The sequence below is a fragment of the Tursiops truncatus genome, chromosome 7 (genome assembly GCF_011762595.2).
Source record: "Tursiops truncatus isolate mTurTru1 chromosome 7, mTurTru1.mat.Y, whole genome shotgun sequence".
Taxonomy (NCBI): domain Eukaryota; kingdom Metazoa; phylum Chordata; class Mammalia; order Artiodactyla; family Delphinidae; genus Tursiops; species Tursiops truncatus.
In genome coordinates this window covers 7,766,169-7,793,540 of record NC_047040.1, presented here as the reverse complement: position 1 = coordinate 7,793,540, position 27,372 = coordinate 7,766,169, and the positions used below count along the sequence as shown (strand labels likewise).

Sequence of the window (27,372 nt, the reverse complement as noted above, 5' to 3'; positions counted from 1 at the left end):
CAACCACTGCGCCACCAGGGAAGCCCACATGTTTTCTTCTAGGAGATTTTTTTGTTCCAGGTCTTATATTCAAGTCTTTAATCCATTTTGAGTTGATTTGGGGTATGATATAAGATAGGGGTCCAGTTTTATTCTTTAGTTTGTGGATGTTCAGTTTTCCCAACACCATTTATTGAAGAAACAGTCCTTTCCACATGGCTCTTTTGTTGTAAATTAATTGACTACATATACCTGATTTATTTCTGGGCTTGCTGTTCTGTTCCATTGATCTATTCTGTCTGTTTTTTTACCAATACCATGCTGTTGTGATGACTATAACTTTGCAGTATAGTTTGAAATCAGGGAGTGAGATGCCTCCAGCTTCGTTCTTCTTTCTCAAGATTGCTTGGGCTATTTAAGATCGTTTCTGGTTCCATACAAATTTTAGGATTGTTCTCTTTCTGTGAAAAATGCCACTGAAATTTTTTTCATTGAGGTACAGTTGATGTACAATATTATATAAGTTTCAGGTGTACAACAGAGTGATTCACAATTCTTGAAGGTTATATTCCATATATAGTTATTATAAAATATTGGCTCTATTCCCTATGTTGTACAATATATCCTTGTAGCTTATTTTATACATAGTAGTTTGTACTTCTTTTTTTTTTTTTTTGCGGTACACGGGCCTCACTGTTGTGGCCTCTCCCGTTGTGGAGCACAGGCTCGGGACGCGCAGGCTCAGAGGCCATGGCTCACAGGCCCAGCCGCTCCGCGGCATGTGGGATCTTCCCGGACCGGGGCACGAACCTGTGTCCCCTGCATCGGCAGGTGGACTCTCAACCACTGCACCACCAGGGAAGCCTGAGTAGTTTGTACTTCTTAATCCCCTATTCCTATATTGCCCCTTCCCCCTTCCCTCTCCCCACTGGTAACGACTAATTTGTTCTCTGTATCTGTGAGTCTGTTTCTTTTTTGTTATATTCACTAGTTTGTTTTATTTTTTATATTCCATATATAAGTGATATCATACAGTATTTGTCTTTCTCTGACTTATTTCATTTAGCATAATACTCTCCAAGTCCATATTGTTATAAATGGCAAATTTTCATTCCTTTTTTATGGCTAAGTAGTATTCCATTGTGTGTGTTTGTGTGTATGTATGTATACCACACACATCTTTATCCACTCATCTGTTGATGGATACTTACGTTGCTTCCGTATCTTGGCAATTGTAAATAGTGCTGCTAAGAACATTGGGTGTATGTATATTTTTGAATTAGTGGTTTTGTTTTTTTCGGATGAATACCCAGAAATGGAATTGCTGGATCATATGGTAATGCTATTTTTAGTTTTTCAAGAAACCTCCATACTATTTTCCACAGTGGCTGCACCAATTTACATTCCCATCAAAAGTGTTCCCCTTTTTCTACATCCTCACCAACAGTTGTTATTTGTGGTCTTTTTTTGATTATAGCTGTTCTGACAGGTGTGAGATGATATATCATTGTGGTTTTAATTTGTAAAACTGCCATTGGATTTTGATAGGGATTCAACTGAATCTGTAAATTGCTTGCGTGGTGTGGACATTTTAACAATATTATTTCTTCCAGTTCATGAGCACCCAATATCTTTACAATTATTTGTATCTTCTTCAGTTTCATTCATTAGCATCTTATAGTTTTCAGTGTACAAGTCTTTCATGTCCTTGGTTAAATTCATTCCTAGGTATTTTGTTCTTTTTGATGCAGTTGTATATAAGATAGTTTTTAAAATTTCTCTGATAGTTTGTTATGTAATGTATAGAAATGAAACAGATTTTTGTATTTTGATTTTGTATCCTGCAATTTTACTGAATTTATTTATTAGTTTTAACTGGTTTTTGGTGGTGTCTTCAGGGTTTTCTATATATAATATATCATCTGCAAGTAGAGATAGTTCTACTTCTTCCTTTCCAATTTGGTTGCCTTTTATTTCTTTTTCTTTCCTAATTGCTCTGGCTAGGACTTCAAAACTATGTTGAATTAAAGTGCTAAGAGGGAGCTTGCTTGTTTTGTTTCTGATCTTAGAGGAAAAACTTCAACTTTTCAATGTTGAATATGATGTTAGCTGTGGCCTTGTCACATAGCCTTTATTATGTTGAGGTACATTCCCTCCAGACTCAGTCTGTTGAGAGTTTTTATCATAAATGGATATTGAATTTTGTCAAGTGCTTTTTCTGCATCTATTGAGATGATCATATGATTTTTATTTTTCATTTTGTTAATGTGGTGTATAACTTCCTTATTTTGAAGGTGAGGGAACTAGGACATGTTTCAAGTTAGAAGTAATGTGACGTGCTTCAAGTTATGTATTGAACAGCAAATCCAGTATCTTAATTCTTGGAGGCTCTACCTCTGTGACCGTTTCTTCATATCACAGGCTTTCTAGAATCCAGAGGATATAAGTGCACATCGTTTGGTTATGTTGTGGATGCAGTTTGGATCAGGATGGAGGATACTGAGAGTGGGTAAATTTCTCTGTTTCTAATTAGAGGTCTAAGCTGATAGTGAAGATAGTAGGGAGGTGTAGGGGAGAAATTCATTTAGCCACAGATGTCTACTAGCCTGTGTTTATGCTGTGCCCTGGGATGTCCTTGTCACAGATTTTCTTTGTTTTGGGTACTTACTTCCCAGAAATGGCTTCCTGCTGTTCCAAGTTTTCTAAGACTCATGCTGGTTTACAGCCTTCCTCTTCCTTGAAACAATATGAAGTTAGATAATATCCCTACTTTTCCCAAGTGTGGAAACAGGGACTGGACTCTATATGGTTGAAAGAGTGTAAAGCCACGTTGAAGTCAATCATTGATCACAAAGAATCTTTGGGATAAAATGTCCACAGATAGAAATACTGACTAAATGGTTTAGGAAAGCATTTGAAAATGAAATGTAATAGGTATGGCAGGTAAATGCATGTAAACATGTTTGATCCATAAAACATTTTTATTTGTGCCTATTTAAAAAAAATAGCTTTATAACTTATGGCTTCTTCTGTTTTGCATCTCTGGTCCTGAGTTCATAGTATTGTATTCTGGAAAAGCTAGAAATATTAAAATAGTGCTTTAAGGGTAAAGCATCTCTCAGTATTTCCATTATAAAATGCAATTTTAAAGGGTTTAGAAGTCAGCTATAAAAATTTGTTCTTGGCTGATACTTTGTATACAGAAATCTCTGCCCAGGGTAATTTGCAGAAGAATTTTTGCAGCGGCATAAACTGTGAGGTTATATGGCAGTACCAGCTTACATTGAGCTCATTTTTTATGCTTCTGTCAAAGTGGGGGAAAGATGAAAGCTTTTAAAATGATTCAAATAAAAGAGTATGAAAATTATATTTCTAGCCCTGTGCTTTTAGAAACTTTTGGTTAAAAAAATGTTACTCTACCATCAGAAGACTCACCATTGGCTTAAGTATCCAAATAATAGCACCACTTAACCCAGTGTAAGCCCCAAATCTAGATGACTTTAGAATAATTCTTTTAAAACCAGATTTTAACATCTGATTTTGAAAGTAGTATTTGGGCTGTCAGTGACTACGTAACCCCAAAGAGATCCCTTTAGGCCGCACTTGTTGAAAAATAGCTTTCTGTTTGGTACCTGAGCTTAGCTGTCTGCGAAGCAAGGAAGGAAGTACTAACGGGAAAGCAAAAACATGTTTCTTACGTGACTGGAGACTTAAACAGTGAAGCTGGAGAGCCTCTTGTTAATGTAACGTTCTTCCCAAAGCTTTGGGTAGGTCTTAACTTGAAAAGAAGGTTGACCACAATGCAGATAAGCTCCTTGCTCTTACACTGTTGTGAATACATGTGCACATACACTTCCACTGCACTTTACAGCTTGGCCAGGTTTCTTTTTCTTTTTTTTTTCCTACTTCTTCTTCAAAGCTAAATCACATAAGCAGATTTCCTCCAGGGATAATTTTATATGTGGTAGCCAGACTGGTCTTAGAGTTCACAATAGCTTCCTCTGTTGTGTCAACTTCTGAACCTTGGAAGTACAGTTCTGTGCATAGAGCCCATAGGGAACATTTGAGGTCTTGTTGGTTTGAAATGAAATATGACTTTATGTGAAATATGAATTGAAAATGATATTGGATTATATACAGTTGTTCAGAAATATAGTCTCCATAGTGGAGAAGGAACTGCCTCATTAGTGAAAGTCTGCCCCACCTTATTGTCTGAAGTAATGATGCTATACCATACTCAGGGCTGAACAAGGTAAAAAGAACAACAGGACCAACAGCAGAAACACGTTAGTTTTTGCTCTGAAAGAAAACAACTTCCTTACACAAATATACTTATCAATGCTTATTCAAAGATCTTAGGAGATTTGCTTTAGGTTCGTAGGGTCCTCTTGTCCACCTGCTGGGGCCTCCAGCTCCGGGTGTGCTGAGGTAGAGGAAAGCCTGCCTTGGCTTCAGCGATTGAGACATGTTGCTTTCTCTGGAGTCATCTATGCTGAGAGGCCACTTCTCCATCCTTGTCTGGTCCAAGTTTAGGTGGCTTATTATAGGGAGAGAAAGGTGCTCATGCTGTCATGACCCAATGATATGGAAGTGATAGTGGAAATCTTAAAGGGAGAGAAAGGCACTACTGTATCATCGAGCAAGTGTTTGAATTCGCAATTCCTGAGAAGTGGGTATGTTTAGTATAGAGATGCCTTTTGGGGGAAAGAGTAGATTATGTAATTTTCCAGAGGAGTAATCTGTTACTCTCCTTATTTTGCTCCATTGCCCCAGATTTGGCCAGTGGACGCCCCCTAAGTTGGTTCCTGTGTCATTTTGACATGTTCTTGTCATCCTTTGAACACTTTATATTCTGGAGATGTTCCAGCCTCATCTTTCCCTGTGTTAGCCAAGAAATTAGCCATTTTCTAAGAAGTCCTGGTACCGTTTAGTGCATAAATCCAGATGCTCCCAAGCCTTCTCAATGAAGAGAGCTAAGAAATATAAGTATTTCCTTATATCTCTGTGTCTGTCTGTCTCTGTCTGTCTGTCTATCTGACTAGGTAGCTACCTGCCTACCTACCTATCTTGAAAACTGTGAGTTTACACTAAAAGCTCCAATTCCAGTGCAACACCACAGGGTTCATTATAGTTTCACCCTTTCGGTATTTGTAACTCTCTTCTTTAATGATGAGAAACCTGGCTCTTATTGTCCATATATTTACTTATTTGCTCATCCCTGTTTGTAACCAATATGCTGACATTGCCTGCTATTCTACTAGGTCACCTTTCTTACTCAGGCTTCAATCCTTGCCTCCTCACTCAGGCTGTGATTCCCCATCATTGTACCATATTATTTTTGAGCTTGTGTTCTTTTAAAGTTGGGAGTTCTAGCTTTTTTACATGGAATCCTATAGCCGGTTAATCAGTGGCGCTTGGTGTACAAGAACCTCGGCTCTACCCGTGTATAGAGTATCGTATCATTTCTATCCTTTTTTTCTGGCTGTGCTGCATGGCACATAGGATCTTAGTTCCCTGACCAGGGATCGAACCCGTGCCCCCTGCAGTGGAAGCACAGAGTCTTAACCACTGGACCTCCAGGGAAGTCCATATCATTTCTCTCTTGATATTTGTCTTGATGGCTATCTTTCTTTTAAGCATCAAGTTGAGAAAAAAGAAAAGAAATAAACTGTGTGTGCATGGATGACATTCAAGGCGGTCTTCGGCAAGGAAGAGCTCAGTCTTCCTTTTGGATTTGTGTGTGTGTGACGTTTCAGAAGTGTCCAGCTCTAACTACATCTGTCTACTTGCTCCTCAGACATGCCTACTTCCTGGACTTTTTCTATATCATGTTTTTCATAATATCCATGCTGTTAACCACCATAATATCCATGCTGTTAACCACCATCTTTCTAAGCCCTTCTTGGTCATCTCAGCAGGAAGCAATCATTCCTTTTGTTGGAGCTTATGCCATTCAAATGATATTTACTTCTGCTTGAAGGTATTTGGGAATGTGCTCTGTGGGCCCTACTTATTTCCAGGTATCAGTAGGCCAATACTAATGATGATATTTTTGAAAGTATTTTGTTAACTATTAAGTGTCACCTCACTGTACGGAGGAGTTATTTAATGCCTAATAGACGCCTTGCACATTATAAGGTTTTAATAAATGTTTATTGGGTTTTAAATTTTGTCAGAATGAAAAATATGTGGTATTTTCAGTTGATAACTTGGGCTCATACTTTCAATGTTTTAATTGAGTTTTTGCTCCCCACTGTATATGGATGCTGAGCTTGTTTGGCTTGGGTACAAAGAGATTTATTTGGTTCACATATTAGCATATAGTAAAATTTACTCTTTTTAGCATTCAGCTCTATGAATTTTAAAGGATGTATAGCTATGTGTAACCTCTACCACAGTCAAGATGGAAAACAGTTCCGTCCTACCCACAAATTCCCTTGTGTCTCTTTTTAGCCAACACTTCCCCTTACCCCACAGCCCCTGCCAACCACTAATCTGTTTTATGTCCCTATGGATTTGTCTTTTGCGGAATGTCATATAAATGGAATTATTTTGAGTCTGGCCTTTTTCTATTAGCATAATGCATTTGGGATTCATCCATGTTGTTTTGTGTTGCTAAATAGTATTCCATTGTGTTGATGTCCCAGAGTTTGTTTACCCATCCACCAGCTGAAGGACGTTTGGATTATTTTCAGCTTTTGACCATTAAGAATAAAACTGCTATGAATGTTGCTGTACGTGTCTTTGTATGAACATATGTTTTTATTTCTCTTGGTCAAATGCCTAGAAGTGGAATTGCTGGGTCATATGGTAAACATATGTTTGTCTTTATAAAAAACCATAAAGCTGTTTTCCAAAGTAGTTGTACCATTTTTCACTACCATTAAAAATGTATGAGAGATTCTGTTTCTCCACTTCCTTACCAGAATATAGTAGTAGTATTTTAGCCATTCTTGTGGGCGGATAATAATATTACTTTTTGTTGTTGTAGTTGTTTGTTATCTTTTGTTTTGCATTTTCCTGATGAGAAAATGATACTGAACATTTTGTGTGTGTATATGCTCATTGGCCATTTATATACATTTAGTCTTTTCTGAGATGTCTATGCAACTCTTTAACCCATTTTTTAATTGGTTTGTCTTTGTGTTAATGAATTGTAAGACTTCATGTACTATGGATAAGGACCTCTGAGATTATATATGTGTGTGTGTATGTATACATTTATTTATTTATTTCAGATCTTCTGTGTTACTGTTTTTTTGTCTAGTTGTTTTATTACTTATTTGATAAATATTTGTGAGGATTTGTTTATTTCTCCCTTTACTTTTATCAGTTTTTGCTTCATCTGGTTTGAAGCTTTTTTTATTAGGTGCATGTACATTTACAGTCATTATATCTTGCTAATGCATTAACTTCTTTATTAACATGAAATGATCCTCTTTGACCCCTGTAATACTTTTTTTTCTTGAATTCCACTTTGTGTGATGTTAGTATAGCTACTTCAGTTTTATGAAAATGTTTTCAAAGATGGGAAATGATAGAGAACATCTGTATGATGACATGAGAAAGTTTATCCATGTAGAAGGAGGGGGCAGTGAAATAGTGGGGGAGAAGGCACTACCCTATGAGCAAAGCCCTCAAGGCAAGAAATAGTATCCAAAGCTGGATCACTCTATCTGTGGTTTGAGGTGGGAAGAAGGAAAGGATGGTTGCAGATACAAGTAAATTTTTTAGAGTTGGCCATACCTTAAATCTATTTAAAAATCTAGCAATAGGCACACAGCTTATAGTGTGCCAGCAACCACTAATCAAATGTGGTTTCAGTTTTTATTATCAGTACATGAGTGTGGTAGTTCAAGTGTTGGCTGGCTTTTCAGATAATTGTGGTTAATCTGTTATTAGTAAATTGGCTATATGGAACATCCTTAGGCTCTGGGACTGTGGCTCTTACATTAATGTCCTGAATATCCCTTGCTCTGAAAAATTTTCATTGTATACTGTCTGGTTTTCTGGAATGGTCTACAAATTGAGCTTATTCTTCAGTGTGGTCCAGCATATTGAAGTGTGTCTCAAGGATGTGAAATTCATTTTGCTACAGATGGTGTGATGTGAAGGAATCTGAGGTCAGGTACTGCAGCTAAGTCTCTATACATGTAAAAACTTCAAATACAAATAATCTTTATTTGACATGCGCTCTACATCCATGAGCATGTTGTTTAAACTTTTTAGGTTGTTTTCTTTCCTGAATGATGTTAACATTCTTGCTTTGATTCCATGTCAGAAATGGTTGTGATTCTAAAAGGGGAATGATCTTTGATTCATGGAAACAGGTGGAAATTATTACTAGTAGGCTTCTACTATGAATAAAAATACAAAGAATTATCTTTCAAAAGAACCCCACTTTGAGCATTTCTAAGGAGACTTCAGCTTTGTTCTTTACTAGGATTGAAGAACTGGCCACATTCCTCAGATGCAGGGGAGTACCGTCTAGTCTACCTCCTTGCTACAGCGATGGATTCAGGACTGGGCATGTGACCAAAATCAACCCCAGAAGCCTAGTCCCGAGATTTTTTTGCAGAGCACCTGGGCAAGAATTTCTCTCTTTTTTCCCACTGTGGTCTGTAAGAGGATGGGATATATTCTGAAGCTCCTGGAATCCTTCTTGACACACGAAGAGAGAGGCTGCCCTGGTTTTGGAGCTAATATTGAGGAAATCTGAGAGCGCCCCGCCGGCCCCCTATCACTCCCTCCCTCTGCAAATATCAGATGGGCCTCTCAATATGATCAGATTGACTCAATTATGTAAGCTAATCAGTTACTTACGTAAGCTAATCAGCCAATTCAAGTTATTCTGTCTCTTGCAGTTAAAACACTCATTATTAATACATTGAGTATGTTTTAGAGACTTAAGTCAAAATACAATAAAGAGTAAGGTTAAGAGAAAAGCAGTCACTGAGTACAAAGTTACATGTAAATGTATGTATTCTTTCACTAAATCTCAGTAATTGTCTATTCCTTCCATGAACTCTGTTCTTGGAAGTTCTTCTGTCTAGTTCTTCTCTCTCTTGGGAACTCTCCCCTGGGGCTTACCCAGGTTTCTTTCTATCCACCCTCTTGCCTGACTTTATTTGTTCCTGAGTTTCGGAACTTGGTGTGATATTCTGCCAAATTCTCTTCCCCACCTCTGCTCATTTCTAGCATCAAAGTACATAATACCTTGCTACGGAGATTATTCTAGTTGGAATCTGCTGTGTTCTGTGAATTGTCTCTCCTCTAGGGGAAGTATGCCTGCTTCTTACTCTCTTTGGTGACTAGGCACAGAGGCTTGGTTGTATCAGGGTGAAGTTGTGGTTAGTTAGTTTCTTGTGGTGGCCGTGCAGAAAAGGAGAGAGGGCATGTGTTACAAGACACCCATAATTCTGTTTCAAGTCCCGTGATCCCTTCGGAACAGTGTCCAGAGACCCTAAAGCCAGACTCATTAGACGTCTGCACTCTTCCTCTCCTTCAGTCCAGGCCTGCTCTGCACAGAGGGCTCCTTGACAGATACCGATCATTTCTCCAAGAGCCCTGTTTCCTTTCTTTCTTAAAATATTTTTTAAAAAGAATCAAACAATTTAACAAGGGAGTTATATGGTTTTCCTTACTGTACTCACAGAGAAATGGACAAAGGGAGACAGATCCTGCTGTTCTAAGTTGCTAGAAGCCTGTTTCTGAGTTGATGTGATCTAAGCCAGGAAAGAGTTTGCGGTGGCCTGTGAATGGTGTATAATGGAAGGAACTGGCAGATAAGATTAAAATGGTTAAAAAAGGTCAGTGGGCATTGAGAAGGTCAAGGTCTTTGAATGATAAGCCAAAGCACAGAGAATTAGTTTCTCCAGGGAAGAGAAATCCATCAAAAATTTTGAGTAAAAAGGTAGTTTAATCAGATCTTTTTTTTTTCTGGAAGTTTGTAGGATGGTCCTGAGAATACCAGGGAATTTGTGGAAATATAAGAGCCCTTGTAAAAAGACAAGTGAAGGATTTGGTGAAGCAGTATGTTTGGCAGTAGAAAGAGTCAAATATGGTTGTGAGGTTTTGAGTTTGAAAGGCCTGGAAGAAAGTGGTCATGGTGTTAATAAAAAAGAGAACAGGAAGGGGAGGTGCTTTGAGGGGAAGGACTAGAGTGGTGTTTGATGGTTTGAGTTTAAGGTGATAGTAGCACATTAGGATGGAATTGTGTCGAAGACATTGTGTTAGGTGCTATATTAAGTATTGGCAATATAACAGTGAATAAACAGGAGAAAACGTCCCCACTTTCATGGAGCTTGTGTTTCACTGGGGAAGACTTAATAATGTAAATAAAATACCACGCTCAATAGTGGTAGGTACTGAAGAGGAAAAATAAGTAAAATAAGGGAGATATGAATTTGGGGGTGGGTTGAGATTTTAAATAGGGTGACCAAAGAACGCTGCCTTGAGGAGGTGACTTTGAGTAAGAACTGAAGGAAGTGAGGGAGCTGTCCTTGGGAAGATCTTGGGGAACAGTGAATACATGCCTAACGTGTCCAAGGGATAGCAAAGATGCTGAGGTGGGGAATAGTTGGAGATGAAGTCAGCAGGATCACAGGGTGGGGGCAGAGATCAGGTAGGGCCTGTGCATCAGTCAGGGTGGCCATGGTGGCGATGAAGATAGAGCGATAGGATGAGCTGATGGATGTAATTGGGGGGTGGGGGGGGGGAGGGAGGGAGGAATTGATCCGTTGATAAGGATAACAAGATTTTGGGCCTGAATAACTGGGAAGAATGGGGACAGTTTCTTCTACTCCTGTTAACTAAATAAAAGGCACTCTTGGATTAAACTACCATAGGCAAACAAAGTTCCCAATTAACATATATATCTTTAAGAACGTCTGTAATATGTCTTTAAAATGATAGTATCCATGATCATGTTTTAAAATGAAAGAAGCTTATTGGCAAGCCTTGTCAGGAACTCCCTGTGGAAATATCAATTGCTTTTCTTGGCTCCAAGGTTATTTCCTGAACAGTGTATTATACTTTGTCCCAAGCATGCCATTAAGGGATTTGAAAGTTTGTTAAAACATGTGTGGCAAGTGAGTACTGTCACTTAAGCCCAGCCAGAGAAGCCAGGAAACGAAAAGCGGCTCCTAGGTGGACTTCATGACATGCATTAGCTCTGAATCAGAGGCTCAGGTAGTGGGATAGGCAGGGCATTATCTCCTGTGCACAAAGCCTTCAGCTGACACTGTTGTACACAGCCCTTTCAGCAGAAAGTGCCTGTGGACATAGGCATATGTAAATCTCTTTGGAGAAGCTCCATTTTACCAAGTTGACAGCAACCCCTGCCCCAGGGGAATGTCATAGAATTTATTTGCTTGGAACAGAATTTTCCAGTGCTAATATAGACTTGTTGTCTTTATGAGATTTAAAATAGCACTCTTCAAAGATGGCTTTTATGTTCAAGGAAGGGTTTTTTATATCGGTACACAGGGAGACTATGAAATGTTTCATGCTTGGAGTTTGGGAATGTTACGTGGCGTTTTTATTTACGATTGCATTTAAATTGGTTACAGGTACTTTTGCTCCCCAGTTTTGAAATACATTATATTAATTATAAAAGGAGGGAGAAGAAAAAAACTAATTGAGTTTTAAAGTGACCGGTTTCTTGACTCTGTTGAGTTTGAGTTGCTCTTTGCGGTTGATCTGATTTACAGCTCAGTGTAGACATCCCCCCACACGCCTTCTAAGGGACAGATTGGTACTTCACACTCTGCAGAAATCAGGAAACATCCCTGGAAGCTGTGCTCACATTTTGGCTTTCTCGTCTTCAGGCATTCATGATTTTTCTAGCTAAAAATGTTTTAAATTGGTGACAGTGAACTTTATGGTTACATTTGGGTCCATATTGAAACTGGAGTTATAATTTAAATATGAAGGTCTAGAATTATTTTAGGAAGATGCATTTATTTAAATGTCTTCCAGTTTTATTCATTTGCATGCGTACTTATATTTGCTTCTTATGGTGATAAGTTTCAACTCTGATAAAATAACTGGTGGCTCGTCCCTGGTTTCCAGACAGTGTAGTAGTGGAGGGCAGTGCAGTTATCATGCAGTATCATGTAGATAAGCATCTGAATTTAGCTGGCTCTTGCTGCTTGGTAGTTATTTATTTCTTGTAATTTTTTTAGAATTCTTCTTTTACAGCCAATTCAAGTCTTTCTCATTTTCGTCAGAAGAAGAGAAAAGGAAACTAATATTTATTGAGCATGTTTTATATGCCAAGCATTTTGGGAGCCTCTGGAGAATATAAAAAATGAATGTGGTATGGTTTGCTGTCTGGTGGAAGAGAGAAATATGTAAACAAATAAATGGAATATAACTTGATCAACAAACTTATAATGAATCAATAGGTAAGGAATAGCAGTGAACAAAGGAAGGAAACAACATTTCTTAAGAGATGGGGGAGTTTAGTCAGAGAAGCAGTCACAGAAGAGCTGGATCTTGAATTTTGATTATTTGCCAGGCAGGCAAAACATGCAGAGGTGTTTCATGCAGTGGGTGTTGGCGGGAGATGTACATGCAAAGCTCACTCTGAATCTGTTTGCAGGAAATCTCCCATACGAGTGTCCAGGACTGAGAGCTGGACTTAGAGCCCTGGATCTGTGGTCATGTCACAGCTCTGCTATTTAGTAGCTCTGGGATTGTGACATGTCTGAACCTGTTTTTTCCTGTGAGATGGAGATAATTATTCTCCTGTGTATCACCCAGGGTGGTTGTGTAGATCAAATTAGTTAATGTGTGTAAAGCACAGGGAAGATAGTGCAATATGAATGTGAAGAGTGATAATAGAAGTCTTAGTGTTTAACGTGTTCATAATTATATTTAAATTCTCTCTGCTTCACTAACTCCTGTTCCTTGTGTGTTCCTTTTCTCAGTGCTCTGTTCTCAGCTTCTGTTTTCAGAGAAGCTTTGCCTTTGCTGAACCATTGTGGTTAACTTCCTAATCTGGATTTCTGTCCTCCAGTACACTCTTCCCATCTCCTGATCTACATTTCCAGCTACCACCTGGATGTTCCCCATCACCTTGGACTTTCTGGTTCTAAAGACTAAATTTGTTTCCTTCTATACAGATTCACTTACAACTTTGTTCCTGGCACCTGTGCTAAGAGCTTTTCATATATTATCTCAGTTCCACAATAATCTTATGATATTGGGTACTCTTGTCCCCATTAAATATAGTGAAACTGAGGTTCAAAGAGATTACATAGCTTTGCCAAAGTGGCATAGCTACTAAGCAGCAGAGCCATGATGCAAACCCAGGTGTGTTGACTACAGCTCCTTCTCTTAACCACTTTTCCCTACTTCTCACTTTACTAACTTTACAGTAAAGACCAGACTCATTAACTTGGCATTCGGTGCTCTTCATGTTTGCTTCTTCATCCTCTTTTCTCACTCCTACTGTACATTTTCACTACTACTTGCCTTTCCTGAGGGAAAATTTGTATTTTCTTATCTCCTTGCTTTTGCATATGTGTCCTTTCCCATCTTAGTCTCCTTTTCCTGTGTTCACCTGTCAAAATCCTGAGGGATGCAGGGCAGTGTAGTGGAATAAGCCAGGGCGGGAGTTGAGTAGATCTGTTTTCTGCTTTCCCTCACAGTCTTGATCTGTTTCACAAAGGGCTGGACCAGTTTACATTTATACCAGCAAAGTGTCGCGGTACATTCTTGCTGACATTTGGTATTGTCAGGATTTTTAGTTTTTGCCTGCCTGTGGGTTTGTGGTGATATCTCATTGTGGTTTTAATTTGCATTTCTCTGATGACAAACGAGGCTGAGCAGCTTTCCATCTTTTTTGTTTATTTGGCAGTAAAGAGCCACTATTTTGTTAAGTGCCTTTAAGCCTTTTCCCCATTTCTCTGTTGGATTGTCTTTCATTGATCTATAGCAGTTCTTTATATATTCTGGATTTGAGTACTTCTATGGCTTATCTTTTTAAATTTCTTTTACATTATTTTAGGATAAAAGGAAAAATTTACTTTTAATGGAGTTGAGTTTATCATTATCTTCTTTCATGGCAGTGCTTTTTGGTTATGTTTAAAATGTATTTCCCTATATATTTTCTCAAATATTATTTTCTAAAATTCTGCCAGCCTTTTAGATTAGCGTCTTCCTTAGACATTTTCCATTCACATGGTTGCATCATGTCTCTGATTTAGCAAGTGTTCTTGTCTTCGAATTAGGGATATTCTATAAGGCATTTTGCTATTCCTTTGCTAACACAGGGTTCCCCTTAAAGTACAGAAGTCATGCTACACCCACTCTCCTTTTCCAAAAGGTGTATCTCTTCTTCTCTGTGTCTCAGAGCTCAAGATTCTGGGCGTAGGCCTATTCCTTTCAGTGGTAAGCTTCTAATAGCCTCCTCTCAATTTCATCCCTAACGGTTTTCAGGGTTCCTCCCAAGTACTACTGAAGAGGCCACATTACTGCTCTCCGCCCGCCAGAGATTGCAGCCTGTTGGAGAAAGGGGGATCACCTTTTCCCTTCATTACACTGCCACACCACTCTGTCGCCCAATTTCACCTTCCAAAAGGAGACAATAGGTAGATTACAGATGTATCCATGGTAAAACTAACTTCAGGGTATATCTGACAAACATTTCTCTCTCTGTGTGTGTGTGTGTGTGTGTGTGTGTGTGTGTGTGTGTTTGCATTTTCACTGTTTATTTTTATTAGCAGAGTTATGTGATGCTCATCCTATCCCGTTCATGCAACAAGACTTGAGAGTGAAACAGTTCTGTGTGACCCAGTGATTTGGTTCCCTCACTGATCTGTTTCTGTCCTGTCCTCCAGAGACTAGACTAAATCTCCAAGGGAGAAGTAATCCCAGTTGCAGCGTGCACTCAGAATAATAAGTGCAGTCAGCTGCCTCTCTCTCAGGTCTGTGGAGGAAACCAGAGGAAGTTTTAAAGTCCTCAGTTAACCAGGTCAGTAATATATCCATTCTCCTGAGGCCTCCCTCCTTTCACTCTGAGCCCAGAGCTCTCCAAAATACTGACCAACCTGAACTGGTAGCCTCCAGCACCAGACTTTTTACTCCCCTTACTCTTAAATTCTTATAGAGTACTTTCTGTCTACTTGTAGATGTGCATTTTTCTGTGGAGGAAGGAGTTATAGCTTTCTTCTGATTCTCAGCAGTATCTGCTAAACTTCAAAACTGAGAACCACTGAGCTAGACTTTTCAACTCTTTCAAGGTCAGTCTCACAGAAGAAGGCCCCTTACTTTACAGATCCAGGGAAAATTGGGCTTCTACTTTCTAATCCACATATTCGTGTGTCTGGAAACTGTTCTGAAAACTCTCTTGCATCCTGATAGTCTTTTATATTCCTTTTTTCATTTTTCTACCCTTTTATCCATCAAATAATGTTTATTCATCAAATATTGAGCACCTAGATTGATTATGCAAGTTGCCATAGAATATACAGAGAGATATTATTGGTGAGCAAACAGCCTTAACAGATGAGGTAAATCACATACCTAGATACCACTAGCGTAGTGAAAAAAATGAGAAGTGCCGTAGAAGAGGTGTGTATAAATTGCTTTGGGACTTTAGAAAAGGAAGAAATTACTCTGGTCTGGGGCAGGTAGCAGGGCATGAGGAGGACCTGAGAAGACTATGTGGTGGATTCTGGGTTATAGAAAATCCAAGGCATTTGGACTAGGTCTTGAGAGATGGGTAGAGTTTAGATGTGTGGAAATGTTAGATGCAGTATGCCGTCTCTGGTTCTTTATTCATTCAGATGAGACTTGAGTATATAATGTGACTTCATGGAGTTTATACTTATCAGGGAAGATAGACTCTGAACAGGTCATTTCCTACTTAATTGCTGTTCATTCATTCAACATATATTTGAGTGAGTACTAAATGCTATTCCTAACTCTTAGAATATAGCAGTGAATAAAATAGCCTTTGTGCTTATGAAACCCACATCCTAGTTGGGAGACAGAAAGTATATAATATATTGTCAGGTAAGTATATAATATATTATCAGGTAGTGATAAGTGCAGTGATGAGAAATAAAGCAGGGTAAGAAATAGAGTCATAACAGCGAGGTGGGGCTGTTTTAGTTAATGTGATCAGGGAATGCCTCTCTGAGAGGAGGATATTTGAGCAGAGACCTAACCAAAATGAAGAGAGCAATCCCTGTGAATAGCTGGGCAAAGAGTTTTCCAGATAGAGGGGACAGCAATTGTAAAAATCTCAAGATGGAAGATTTTAGTATTCTATGAATAGCGAGAAGAACTCTAGGATTGGAGTGTAATTTGCAGAGGAAGAAGTTGTAGAAAATGAGAATGCAAAAATAGATATGGGCCAGATTTGACAACACCTTGTGGCTTGGTGATGAAAGGATGTTGGGAAGCTATTGCGAGAATGACATGATCTGATTTGTTTTAAAAAGATCACTCAAAGGCTTCCCTGGTGGCGCAGTGGTTAAGAATCCACCTGCCAGTGCAGGGGACATGGGTTTGAGCCCTGGTCTGGGAAGATCCCACATGCCGTGGAGCACCTAAACCTGTGTGCCACAACTACTGAAGCCTGTGCACCACAACTGCTGAAGCCCGCGTGCCTAGAACCAGTGCTCTGCAACAAGAGAAGCTGCCGCAATGAGGAGCCCGTGCACTGCAATGAAGAGTAGCCCCCACTTTCCACAACTAGAGAAAGTCCGCCTGCAGCAACGAAGACCCAACGCAGCCCAAAAAAAAAAAAAAAAAAGATCACTCTAGTTCCTTTGGTCCAAAATAGAATTCAGGAGACCAGTTATTACAGTAGTTCTGCAAGGAGATAAAGGTTGCTTGGATTTTTATAGTAACAGTGGAAATGGCAAGAAGATATATTTTACAGGAAGGTTCTCTTGATAATTGGATGTGGGGTGTGAGAAGGAGAGAGTCAAGGGTGATGCCCCAGTTTGGTGCCATCTGCCGAGAGAGGCAGTGCTGGGAGAGGAATGGGTTCTGGTGGGGACCAAGGGTTCTCCTGTTTGAGGCGCCAGCTGACATGCAAATGAAGATGTCAAGTAGGCAATTGGATATGTGTCTGGAATTTGGGGGAAGGGTTGAGGCGAGGCATTTAATTTTTGGAGTTAATAGCATATAGAGATATTTAAAGCCATGAGACTGGATGAAATCATCTAGGGAGTGAGTGTAAATGGATCCTCTCCCTAGTGGTGTTTAACGTCTTCCTCTGTTACCTATATCAGGTCAGATTTAAGTTCAAGTTAGGGGAAAATACTTCACAGATGGTGGTATTTACTTCCTAATTATAGTACATACACCAGTATAGTATTTACTTCCTAATTATAGTACATCAGGAAGTACTTTGGTTCTTTCTCTTTTTATGATATTTGTATTAATCAGTGGGTTCAGGTATTGTTGCTCTGGTCCATCTATTATAAAACTCCGTCCCCATCAGCATTTTGCAACCATTGATGGTCATCTTCTGCATCCATCATTTCAGTAGGGATATCAGAATGGTGATAATGAAAGTCTTTAAGTCATTCCTTCTTAGTTAGCTGAAACTCTTCTATAAAGAAGAATTTTACCTCATCAACTGTTTGGCTAACCTGAGGTACATTTTATATAGGAAAAGTAGGATAAATGTTTAGAATTTTCTGAGGTTGACCAGAGAGAGCCCTTTCATGATGATTCCTGAGTCCTTTAGATGAGGCTCTAGTAGCCTGTGATAGCTTGCTTGTTTTTCCCATATGACAAGATCTTCCAGGTTCTTTTTTTTTTTTTAGTTTGTTTGATTGTTTGTTTATTTATTTGTGGCTGCATCTAGTTGTGGCGAGTGGGGGCTACCCTTTGTTGTGGTGCGTGGGCTTCTCATTGCTGTGGCTTCTCTTGTTATGGTGCGCGGGCTTCTCATTGCTGTGGCTTCTCTTGTTGTGGAGCACGGGCTCGAGGCACGCGGGCTTCAGCAGCTGTGGTGCACGGGCTTAGTTCCTCCGCGGCATGTGGGATCTTCCCGGACCAGGGATAGAAACCGTGTCCCCTGCATTGGCAGGCGGATTCTTTTTTTTTTCTATACACTTAAAATTTTTAATCCAGTACATTTTTATTCAACATTATGGCTGACATTTCATTAAGAATGAAAATGGCCGTAGCATCCTATAGCTCCAATAACTTTCAGTGCTTTAGTGATTTTTCTTTTTATTTATTTATTTATTTTTTAACATCTTTATTGGAGTAAAAAATATGGAACGCTTCACGAGTTTGCGTGTCATCCTTGTGCAGGGGCCATGCTAATCTTCTCTGTATCGTTCCAATTTTAGTATATGTGCTGCTGAAGCGAGCGTGGCAGGCGGATTCTTAACCACTGTGCCACCAGGGAAGTCCCCAGTTTCATCTTGTTTGTTTCCTTTTCTAGACTTGAGTTAGCCATTTCTCGTAGGAGTTCCACAACCCTCATTCTTAACCAATATGTGATATGGAACGGTTTTAGAGTGCCTGTTGCATCCTATGACTTTAAGGTGATCTTTTTTCCCCGTAACATTTATTTTATTCTTGTTTGTACTGTGATAACAAAAATAGAATGAAAATACTTTAAAAATGCAATGTATTAATTTATATTTTAATTATACGGTTTTGAATGACTTGATTTATTCATTAAACCCTGCTACCATACAGCATTCTCTGCTTTAGTAACTCAAAAGTGAATTTAGTGCCTAAAACACTAATTCTTGAGTATAGGTAATCTAAACCATGGAGATTATCATAAAATCAGAACTGGGTTGGTTTTGAAATGTGCTGTACAGTTAAGCTTGCTGTACTCTGGTCATTGCTTTCTACTGTGCTCTTTTTCCCATCGACTTTTCGTTGAACTTTGTATGTGTAAGCCAAAGCGTAATTCTTAATATGTAGGTAGGCAGAATCATGGTGATTACAGAATTCTCTTTATATTTTACTCACAAACATATACATACATACAAAGACTACCTTTCACTGTGGGATAGTTGAGCCTTCAATTTTTTTTTTTTTTTTTTTTTTTTGCGGTACACCGGCCTCTCACTGTTGTGGCCTCTTCCGTTGTGGAGCACAGGCTCCGGACGTGCAGGCTTAGCGGCCATGGCTCACGGGCCTAGCCGCTCCGCAGCATGTGGCATCTTCCCGGACCGGGGCACGAACCTGTGTCCCCTGCATTGGCAGGCGGACTCTCAACCACTGCGCCACCAGGGAAGCCCGAGCCTTCAAATTTTATAAAGTCAGAATTCTGGTTACCCTCTAATATTTTCTCCTTGGTCTGTGGGAACCAAATCCTTTCTGAAACCGTTAGCAGAAGAAATAAATACATAATAGAAAGTAAAGGCCTGGAACCTTTGTTTAACATCTTTCCAGAAGACTGCATTTTACCTCATATTGTAACTGTAGGATGTCAGTTGTTTTCTTTCACCCCTGCCCCCAGCTCTCTTCTTTCTGAGATAAAGTTTGTATGGGATGACACGTAAAAAAGAACAGTAGACCAGCGATTGTGTTGTAGCCACCGTGCTTTAGACGTAGGGTATGCACATGTACCTCCTGCCTGTGCTTTGGGCTGTTCTGACAGTGCCCAAGGTTGTGTTAATTCTGTGAGGATGGTCAAGGGCAGATCTTCCTAAATGTTATTGAATTTGCTCGGCACATTTAAGGAAATTGAATGGATTTGCTGATTTGAGTGATGTCAGATTTCTTTTTCTTCTCTAATTTGTCAGTGAATTCTGTTTTTTGAATGATATATTTTGGGTCAGGTATGAAACCAGGATTTGTGTTTCAAGGCAGAAGTGCAGGAGAGCTGGTTTTGTAATTGTATATTAATCTAAAACTTAGCTGTTGCTTCACTCTTATGTTCTCATGCAGGAAGGGGCCTAAGGGGAATCTTTTTAGAGATTTCTGGCTTAGCCAATTGAACTTTTTTTTAACTGTTAAAGAAAAGGAGCCTTGTTTGTTTGGAAATAATGAACAAATGTGGAAATAATGAACAAATTAGTGAATGAACAAATGAATAAATCAGTGAGTCTGACAAGAGTCAGATTCCTGTTATCACATTTTCATGAAGTCATATTTTAAAACTTTGGGAATATACTTTTAGAGTCTGTGTTCTGATTGTGTGAATATCTTTGTAATATTTTACTTTGATTTTCTGGGTGGATGTTATAATATTCATTGGGGACAGTTATGTTAATTGGAATCTGTGACATTATAATGTTTGGAGAATGATTTCTTTTAATAACCTTTTGTGCGTTGTATAAAATGAAGATCTTTCATTAAGCATGATCTTTGTGTGATCTAATTTGAACGTTAATCTGGTTTGTTGAAAGCAGGCATCTAATTTGAAACCCCAGAGTTAAAGTCAGAAAAATATTAGACTTCTCAATTATAAGCACATAGAGAAACTGCTAGAAGCTCACTCACTTCATTCAGATCTCTGCTCAAATGTCGCTTCATCCAGGAGGCATCCTCCCTAACCACCCTACTGGTAAACTAGCCTCAGTTTCCAATAACCAGCATTTTCATATTATATATTTTTTTCACTAGCACTTACCATTATTAGACTTTTGATTGTGTGCACCGCTGCATCCTTGCCACCTAGAACAGTGCCTTGCACCGTGAAAGTTACTCCGTACGATTTGTTGAATGAGTAAATTGTTCACCATCTGTCTCCTCACTGTAAAATGTAGGCCTCATGAGGGTGCCTGGCATGAGGCTGGCCTTCCAGCATTTGTTTGAAAGAATGAAACGAGTGTGCTACCAATAGTGATCCAATTCAAATACACACACACGTATGTATGATCACATCTTGATTATATGTTTAAATTGCACATAGATTTCTCATCCAGAAATAGATTATTAGAAGGATATGGTGTTCTAAGTAATATTTAGAACCTACAAAATCTGCTGTCTTTTTTGCTAATGTAGATGGGCAGATTTACATATAGGGTCACCTTTTTTTTTTTCAGTGACTAAATAACACTGGTGTATGTTAATATTGTGCCCATAGAAATCAAAGGGTACTGTCATATGAGTGTCATGTGACTAACTCACTGAATGGATTAGTAGTGGATTCTTTTCTCCTATTTGCTTCATTTTTGTTAAATTGAAAATTTTTGACATATCGTGTAATGCGCATTCTTATTTCTAGTGTAAATGTCTATCAGTTGTGTGCTTTCTATACTGATCTCGGGCCTCAAAATGGAGAATTAAGGGTTTATATTTTTTATGGGAACATTTTATAAACTCTTGTTCACACTTAATTTTTTTTCTATTTCATCTTACATTCTTGTGGTTTCATTTGGGAACACAGTGACAAACTATGTTGAGTTCTTTTATCATTTCCCAGCATACTGGTTGGTCCCATGTGATGGATACTTTGTGAAGCAGTGTGGTACTTCTGGTATTTAGGGCCTTTGTGGGAGAGAGGATGAAAATATACATCAGAAAAATAGAAGTGGATGTAGCATTAATCTTGGGCATCTTGAAGAGCTGGATTGATTGTAAGGTAATCTGTGCATCTGGAAAATAAAGATTCTTTGTCAGACTACATGGTGAGTGTCCAGTGCTTCTGAATGTGCAGTTTTTTCCTTAGGAAAGAAAAATGAAAAAAGAAAAATCTGCACTTTCCCATTTTTCCCTCCAGTGATTTAGCAGAACTTTTCTCTTTTCTTCAGGTAATTAAACCAGAGAGCAATGACAAAGAAACAGAAGGTGCCTATGAATCAGATCTCCCTGAGGAGCTCTGTGGAAGCCATCTCCTGCAACAGTCCCTGAAAGGCTATAATGACAGTCCTGATGTCATTATAGAGGCTCAGTTTGATGACAGCGACTCAGAAGATGGACATGGCAACATGCAGAATGCTCTGGTTGATGGTGTTAAGAAACTCTCAGTTTGTGTTCATGAAAAAGGTGAGTTCCAGACTGATCTCCGACGTTTTATTTTAGTAGATTGTTTTAAGTATTGGAATTCTCTCTGTGCTACAGAATTAATCACACAATACGGTTGGTATCTTTCCAGTTTCTAACCTGTGGCAGCTTTTAGGAAAGGGGGATCTTTGACAGGCTTCCAGCTGCTGTTTGTGAGGAGGGGACAAATGCTGCTGGTGATTTGTGTGGTCAGTGGTTGCTGTTGTCATTTCCTAATGGGTTTTGCATTGTGTTGATAGCTAACCTTGAAATTTCCTGTGATGAGCCCAATCCCACCCTGTGGTTGATATGAACATAATTAAACCAAACTAAAATCCTTCCAAAGAAAGCACTTTGTTTTACCCTGGATTTTGCTTTAATTTTAACTTGGTACATTTCGTCCTCAGTGGTGAATAGATCACCTTAAATTTGATAAGTAGATTATCTTTACAAAGTGTTTTGATTGTAAGCTTTTAAAAAAGCCAGTCTTGGGGCTTCCCGGGTGGTGCAGTAGTTGAGAATCTGCCTGCTAATGCAGGGGACACGGGTTCGAGCCCTGGTCTGGGAGGATCCCACATGCCGCGGAGCAACTAGGCCCGTGAGCCACAACTACTGAGCCTGCGCGTCTGGAGCCTGTGCTCCGCAACGAGAGGCCGCGATAGAGGCCCGCGCACCGCGATGAAGAGTGGCCCCCGCTTCCCACAACTAGAGAAAGCCCTCGCACAGAAACGAAGACCCAACACAGCAAAAATAAATAAATTAAACTCCGACCCCCAACATCTTCAAAAAAAAAAAAAGCCAGTCATTTTCTCTGATCAAAATTTAAGCCATGGGTCCCCTGGATACTGAAAAAAGCAATTGCAAGCACATAGGCGAAGAGCTGTGACCAAGGGCCCTACCTGACTGCAGTCTGGAAAACTTAAGGGAAAGTAGCAATGAAAATTGGAATATTTCAATGTATAGATTTCTAGGAGGTTTTAAGTGCAGGGAATATGTTTTCTAGCCAGATTGATTTTTATGTATGTTATGAAATGGAAAATATTGACTTGGTTAGGCCAACTAGATTATGAGGGTTTTTTTTATCAGGAAGAAGTTTCTGGCACAGTCCCCACGAAAGGCTAGAAGAAATGCCAGATTACTAAAGGAGGATGTTCAGCAGACACCCTGTGATAGGGACTGGTGAGCACAGTTCTCTGACATCCTGAAGAAAGCTGGAGGTGATTTCAGGAAGTGACTGCATAAGGATCACTCTGTGTCTTCACCGCTGATGAGGTAGTGATCTCGGGCAGCGAGCACTTTCTAAAAGCATGTGTCACTTTCTGGTGCCAAGTGCTACTCATTCAGAAGAACTTCCCGACTTTGAAATTCTATCTGAATGAAGAGGCTACTGCTTCCTCACTGCCCCACCTCACTGCTGACCTGAGGGCACCCAGGTTCTTTTGTTTTTGTGGCCTGCTTAGATAACTAGTGGTTCCACTGTTCAGGGCACAGCCAATGTCATTTGGATGTTATTCCTTGAAAATTCCTTCTTCTGATGTTTCTTCTTTCTTCCTTTAAAAACAGTTTAATAACCAGGACCCTAAATAGCCAAATCCTCATCTGCAAGGTCACCAAGGGAGAGAGATACTTGAAGGACAAAGCCAGGGGAAGGAGTACTTTAAAACTCACTGGGTATTTGGCCCAAAACTACTTTGTGGAAACCTAGCTCAGGTGATTGAACTTGGAAGACCTCAGCAGCCTCTTTTCCTCTAGGTTCCAAGTTGAAGGGATGAGATGCTTCAGTTTCTCATTAGTGATTGGTACCAATACAAGGGCAAGGAAATATTGATGGATGGAAGTGATGGCAGAATTGATGCCCAGGGTGGATATTAATAATTCACTTTATCCTTTGTTTGGGAAATTCTGATGCCAGACGTACTCTTGATTTGTCCTCTGTTGTAATTTTCCTCCATCTCTGTTGCAGGTAAGTGTCACTGAGTGCTTTACAAGTCCACCGTATGCAGTTTTTTTCCTTACTGTTTTTATGGTCTTCGTATCCTACTGTTATTTATATTGCTTCCTTACTGGCCCTGACTGAGGGAACAGCCTTAATCCTTCCCTCAGAATCTGGTACCAATTTCTCTTTCCTGCTAGCCTCTAAATAGAGAGTTTTGAAACCACATGGCTGTTTCTCATTTCTTGCCCTCTTGATATTTAGGAAAATTGCAATTTGCTTTTTTAAAAATCATGGTGTTTTTAAGGATATTTCAACCAGCTTCTCTTCTCTGGATAATATAAAATCTGGTTACAGTTAGGATGTTAGTTCTTTTTGCACCATTTAAGGGTTTGAAATTTGTTATTAAAACAAACCATAACCTTAAGAACATCATAAACTTTTCCTAAGACTTCTAGAAAGGTTCATTGCTTTGTGTTGTAATTGCAAATGGATTATTAATCCTAGTTCACACCTGTGTGCAAAAGAGTGATTTTTGTTTGAATATCATGTTTCTTTTACCCAAAGCAAACATGACATATTACATATGTCTACTTAGTATATCCCTTTTTGCCCGGGAAACATTCGTATCTTTACCATAACTACCAATTTCTCTGGTAATTGAGCAGGTAACCCCAGCTGTATGCAGCAAATGCCTATCATTGCAGTCAGAGAAAAGTTTCTCCGGGCATCTCAGACCTACACAATAGTTTCTTCTAGGAAGACCACATGGATCTGGATCATCCTCAGCCCTTGAGAGAATAGGCCAAAGACCTGGGCCCCTTTTGTAGGTCCAGCCCCACAGCCTCCCAAGGCTGAGCTTTTACCACTTCCCAGGCAATGGCATTGTTGTCAGCATAGAAAACTGCCATCTGTGTCAAGACCGGGGACAACCCAAATAAATATTCTTTGGTATCGAGTATTTGAATAACGATTGCCTGATTAGCAAACTCCAAAGGATAAAAAAACATCATGACTAATTGTTACAGTAGCTCTTTATCATACATCTTTGGGAACTTTAAGAACAGTTTTGGCCATCTGAGTCTTGGCGATGGTGACCTAATCAGGTTGTGATGTACTTTTCCTGTTCTCTACCTTAGTAGGGTCTGTCAGAGATCTTGTTCAGCTTTCTGGTCTGGAGAGAAGCTTCTGCCAGTACCTGATGACTGAACATGGGCTTGAATGTAGAGTCGGTGACCCTCTAAGTTCTCACTTTTGTCTCTGGCCACCTTCAGCTCTTTTTTTGAAGGGAGAATCCACATGGAATCCTTGTTCCCTTCCGAGGTTTAAATCAATCTATTACTGTGCCTCCTGGGGCCTGCCCAAGTCAACCTTAGGAGTCAGGAAGAGCCCTTTTTTTCACACTTAAAATTCATCTCCTTCCAGCAACAGGCCTATTCATTGCCTAGGTTTAAGCTCGCTTTCCTTGGATAAAGAGTAACCGTATTTCCCTTTGGCTGAGAAAAGCAGATCCATATGATTATTCTCCTGTGATACTTTGGGGTTACTGAAATGCCAAGAACCTGTACTCCTGACTGTCTAGAAACCCTTCTTTCTCCGAGCTAATTTTTTTCATTTCCTTTCTGCTAGTGTTTCCAGATTCTGAGATCAAATCTTTCTTATGTTTTTGTTTCCTAGCTCTCCACTGTGTATAATGATGATTAATATAATTAGAAGACAGTTATGTTTGCTTCAGAAATTATATTAAAAATTAAATATAAGGCAGTTTCCCATCAACCACAATTTTTGGGCAATGTTTTGTGCCAGTGTTTTAAAGTATTTTTTTTGTTTTTAAAAAAGAGTAAAGCCTTGTCCAGACCTATGTTAGAAGGATACAGTGGGACTTTTTGCTTCCCTGTCTTTTATTTATTTATTTTTAGCTGCATTGGGTCTTCGTTGCTGCACGCAGGCTTTCTCTAGTTGTGGCGAGTGGGGGCTGCTCTTTGTTGCAGCGTGTGGGCTTCTTGTTGGCGGTGGCTTCTCTCGTTGCCGAGCACAGGCTCTAGGCGCGCAGGCTTCAGTAGTTGTGGCACGTGGGCTCAGTAGTCGTGGCTCACGGGCTTAGTTGCTCCGCGGCATGTGGGATCTTCCCGGACCAGGGTTCGAACCCGTGTCCCCTGCATTGGCAGGCGGATTCTTAACCACTGCACCACCAGGGAAGCCCTTCCCTGTCTTTTAGACTGAGTGGGTGATGCATTCATAGCATGTGTGATTCAGGTAGCGACAGATGGTCAGGACCTCCAATGTCTAAGACCTGTGCGAGACCAGCCATTCCTCCCTGTGAAGTCCATTATGGTTTATTACAGGATATTGAATATAGTTCCCTGGGCTAATACAACAGGACGTTGTTGTTTATCCATTCTGTATAAAATAGTTTGCATCTGCTAATCCCAAACTCCCAATCCTTCCCTCCCCTCCCCTACCTCCCCCTTGGCAACCACAAGTCTGTTCTTTATGTCTGTGAGTCTGTTTCTGTTTCGTGGAAGTTCATTTATGTCATATTTTAGATTCCACATATAAATGATGTCCTATGGTATTTGTCTTTCTCTTTCTGATTTACTTCGCTTAGTATGATAATCTCTAGGTCCATCATGTTGCTGCAAATGGCATTATTTCACTCTTTTTTATGTCTGAGTAGTATTCCATTGTGTGTGTATGTGTGTGTGCATACCACATCTTTTATATCCATTCATCTGTCGATGGACATTTAGGTTGCTTCCATGTCTTGGCTATTGTAAATAGTGCTGCTATGAAAATAGAGGTGCATGTATCTTTTTGAATTATAGTTTTGTCTGGATATATGCTCAGGAATGGGATTGCTGGATCATATGGCAACTCTTTTAGTTTTTTAAGCAGCCTCCATAGTGTTCTCCGTAGCAGCTGTACCTATTTACATTCCCACCAGCGGTGCAGGAGGGTTCCCTTTTCTCCACACCCATGAAGCTTCTTTTACCTTCTCATTCCTGCCAATAGTTAGAATTATTCAGCTTTCTAGTTTTTTATACTCTAGAGATTAAGTTCTGTAAATTGCCTTTTCATATTGTTTGCCCATTGTTCCATCATAGTTACTGTTCTGTTGTTGATTTGCAGGCAGTTCTTATCTATTCTCTATAATAATCCCTTTTCCACTTTAGGCATCACAAATATCTTCTACCATTCTGTCCTTTAGTCATTTGTCTATTAACTTTATGGTGTTTTTCACTGAACAAAAATTCTTAATTTTTCTGTGATAAAATTAATCATATACTTTATGGGTTTTTTTTTTTAGTTTTTTGCATATTCCTAGGTCACATAGATGTTTTCTCATACAGTCTTTTATTAACTCCACAGTTTTGCCTTTTGCTGAACTTCATAAAGCTGATTCTTTATTGATTGAGAGTATCATTTGGTTTCTCTCCTTTAAATGTATTTTTGTTATTGAACGATCCTTGAATTCCTAGGATAACTCCTACTTAATCCCAATATATTATTATTTTTTAAGTACAATATTGGAT

The 27,372-nt window shown here is 39.4% G+C and overlaps 1 protein-coding gene and 1 non-coding gene across 21 annotated transcripts in view; one reads left to right on the top strand and one right to left on the bottom strand.

The window, feature by feature from the left end:
* The window catches only part of DIS3L2 (DIS3 like 3'-5' exoribonuclease 2), a 373,682-nt gene that overhangs the window by 100,812 nt on the left and 245,498 nt on the right, over positions 1–27,372 (top strand). For 17 of the 20 annotated variants that reach the window (XR_012332932.1, XR_002173993.3, XR_002173994.3 and 14 more), the window contains one exon: positions 21,675–21,909. Coding sequence is in view for 14 of the 20 variants with exons in the window: in XM_073807105.1 (XP_073663206.1) it covers positions 21,675–21,909 (235 nt within the window). In the remaining 6 variants the exon portion in view is untranslated. Of the gene's footprint in view, positions 1–14,937; positions 14,960–21,674; positions 21,910–23,156; positions 23,179–23,740; positions 23,870–27,372 lie in introns of those variants that run through there. The other 3 variants (XM_073807113.1, XM_073807115.1, XM_073807114.1) reach the window with 3 other exon arrangements.
* LOC117313094 (U6 spliceosomal RNA) lies at positions 18,223–18,325 on the bottom strand. The gene has a single exon (XR_004527557.1). It is a non-coding gene; the product is annotated as a U6 spliceosomal RNA (small nuclear RNA).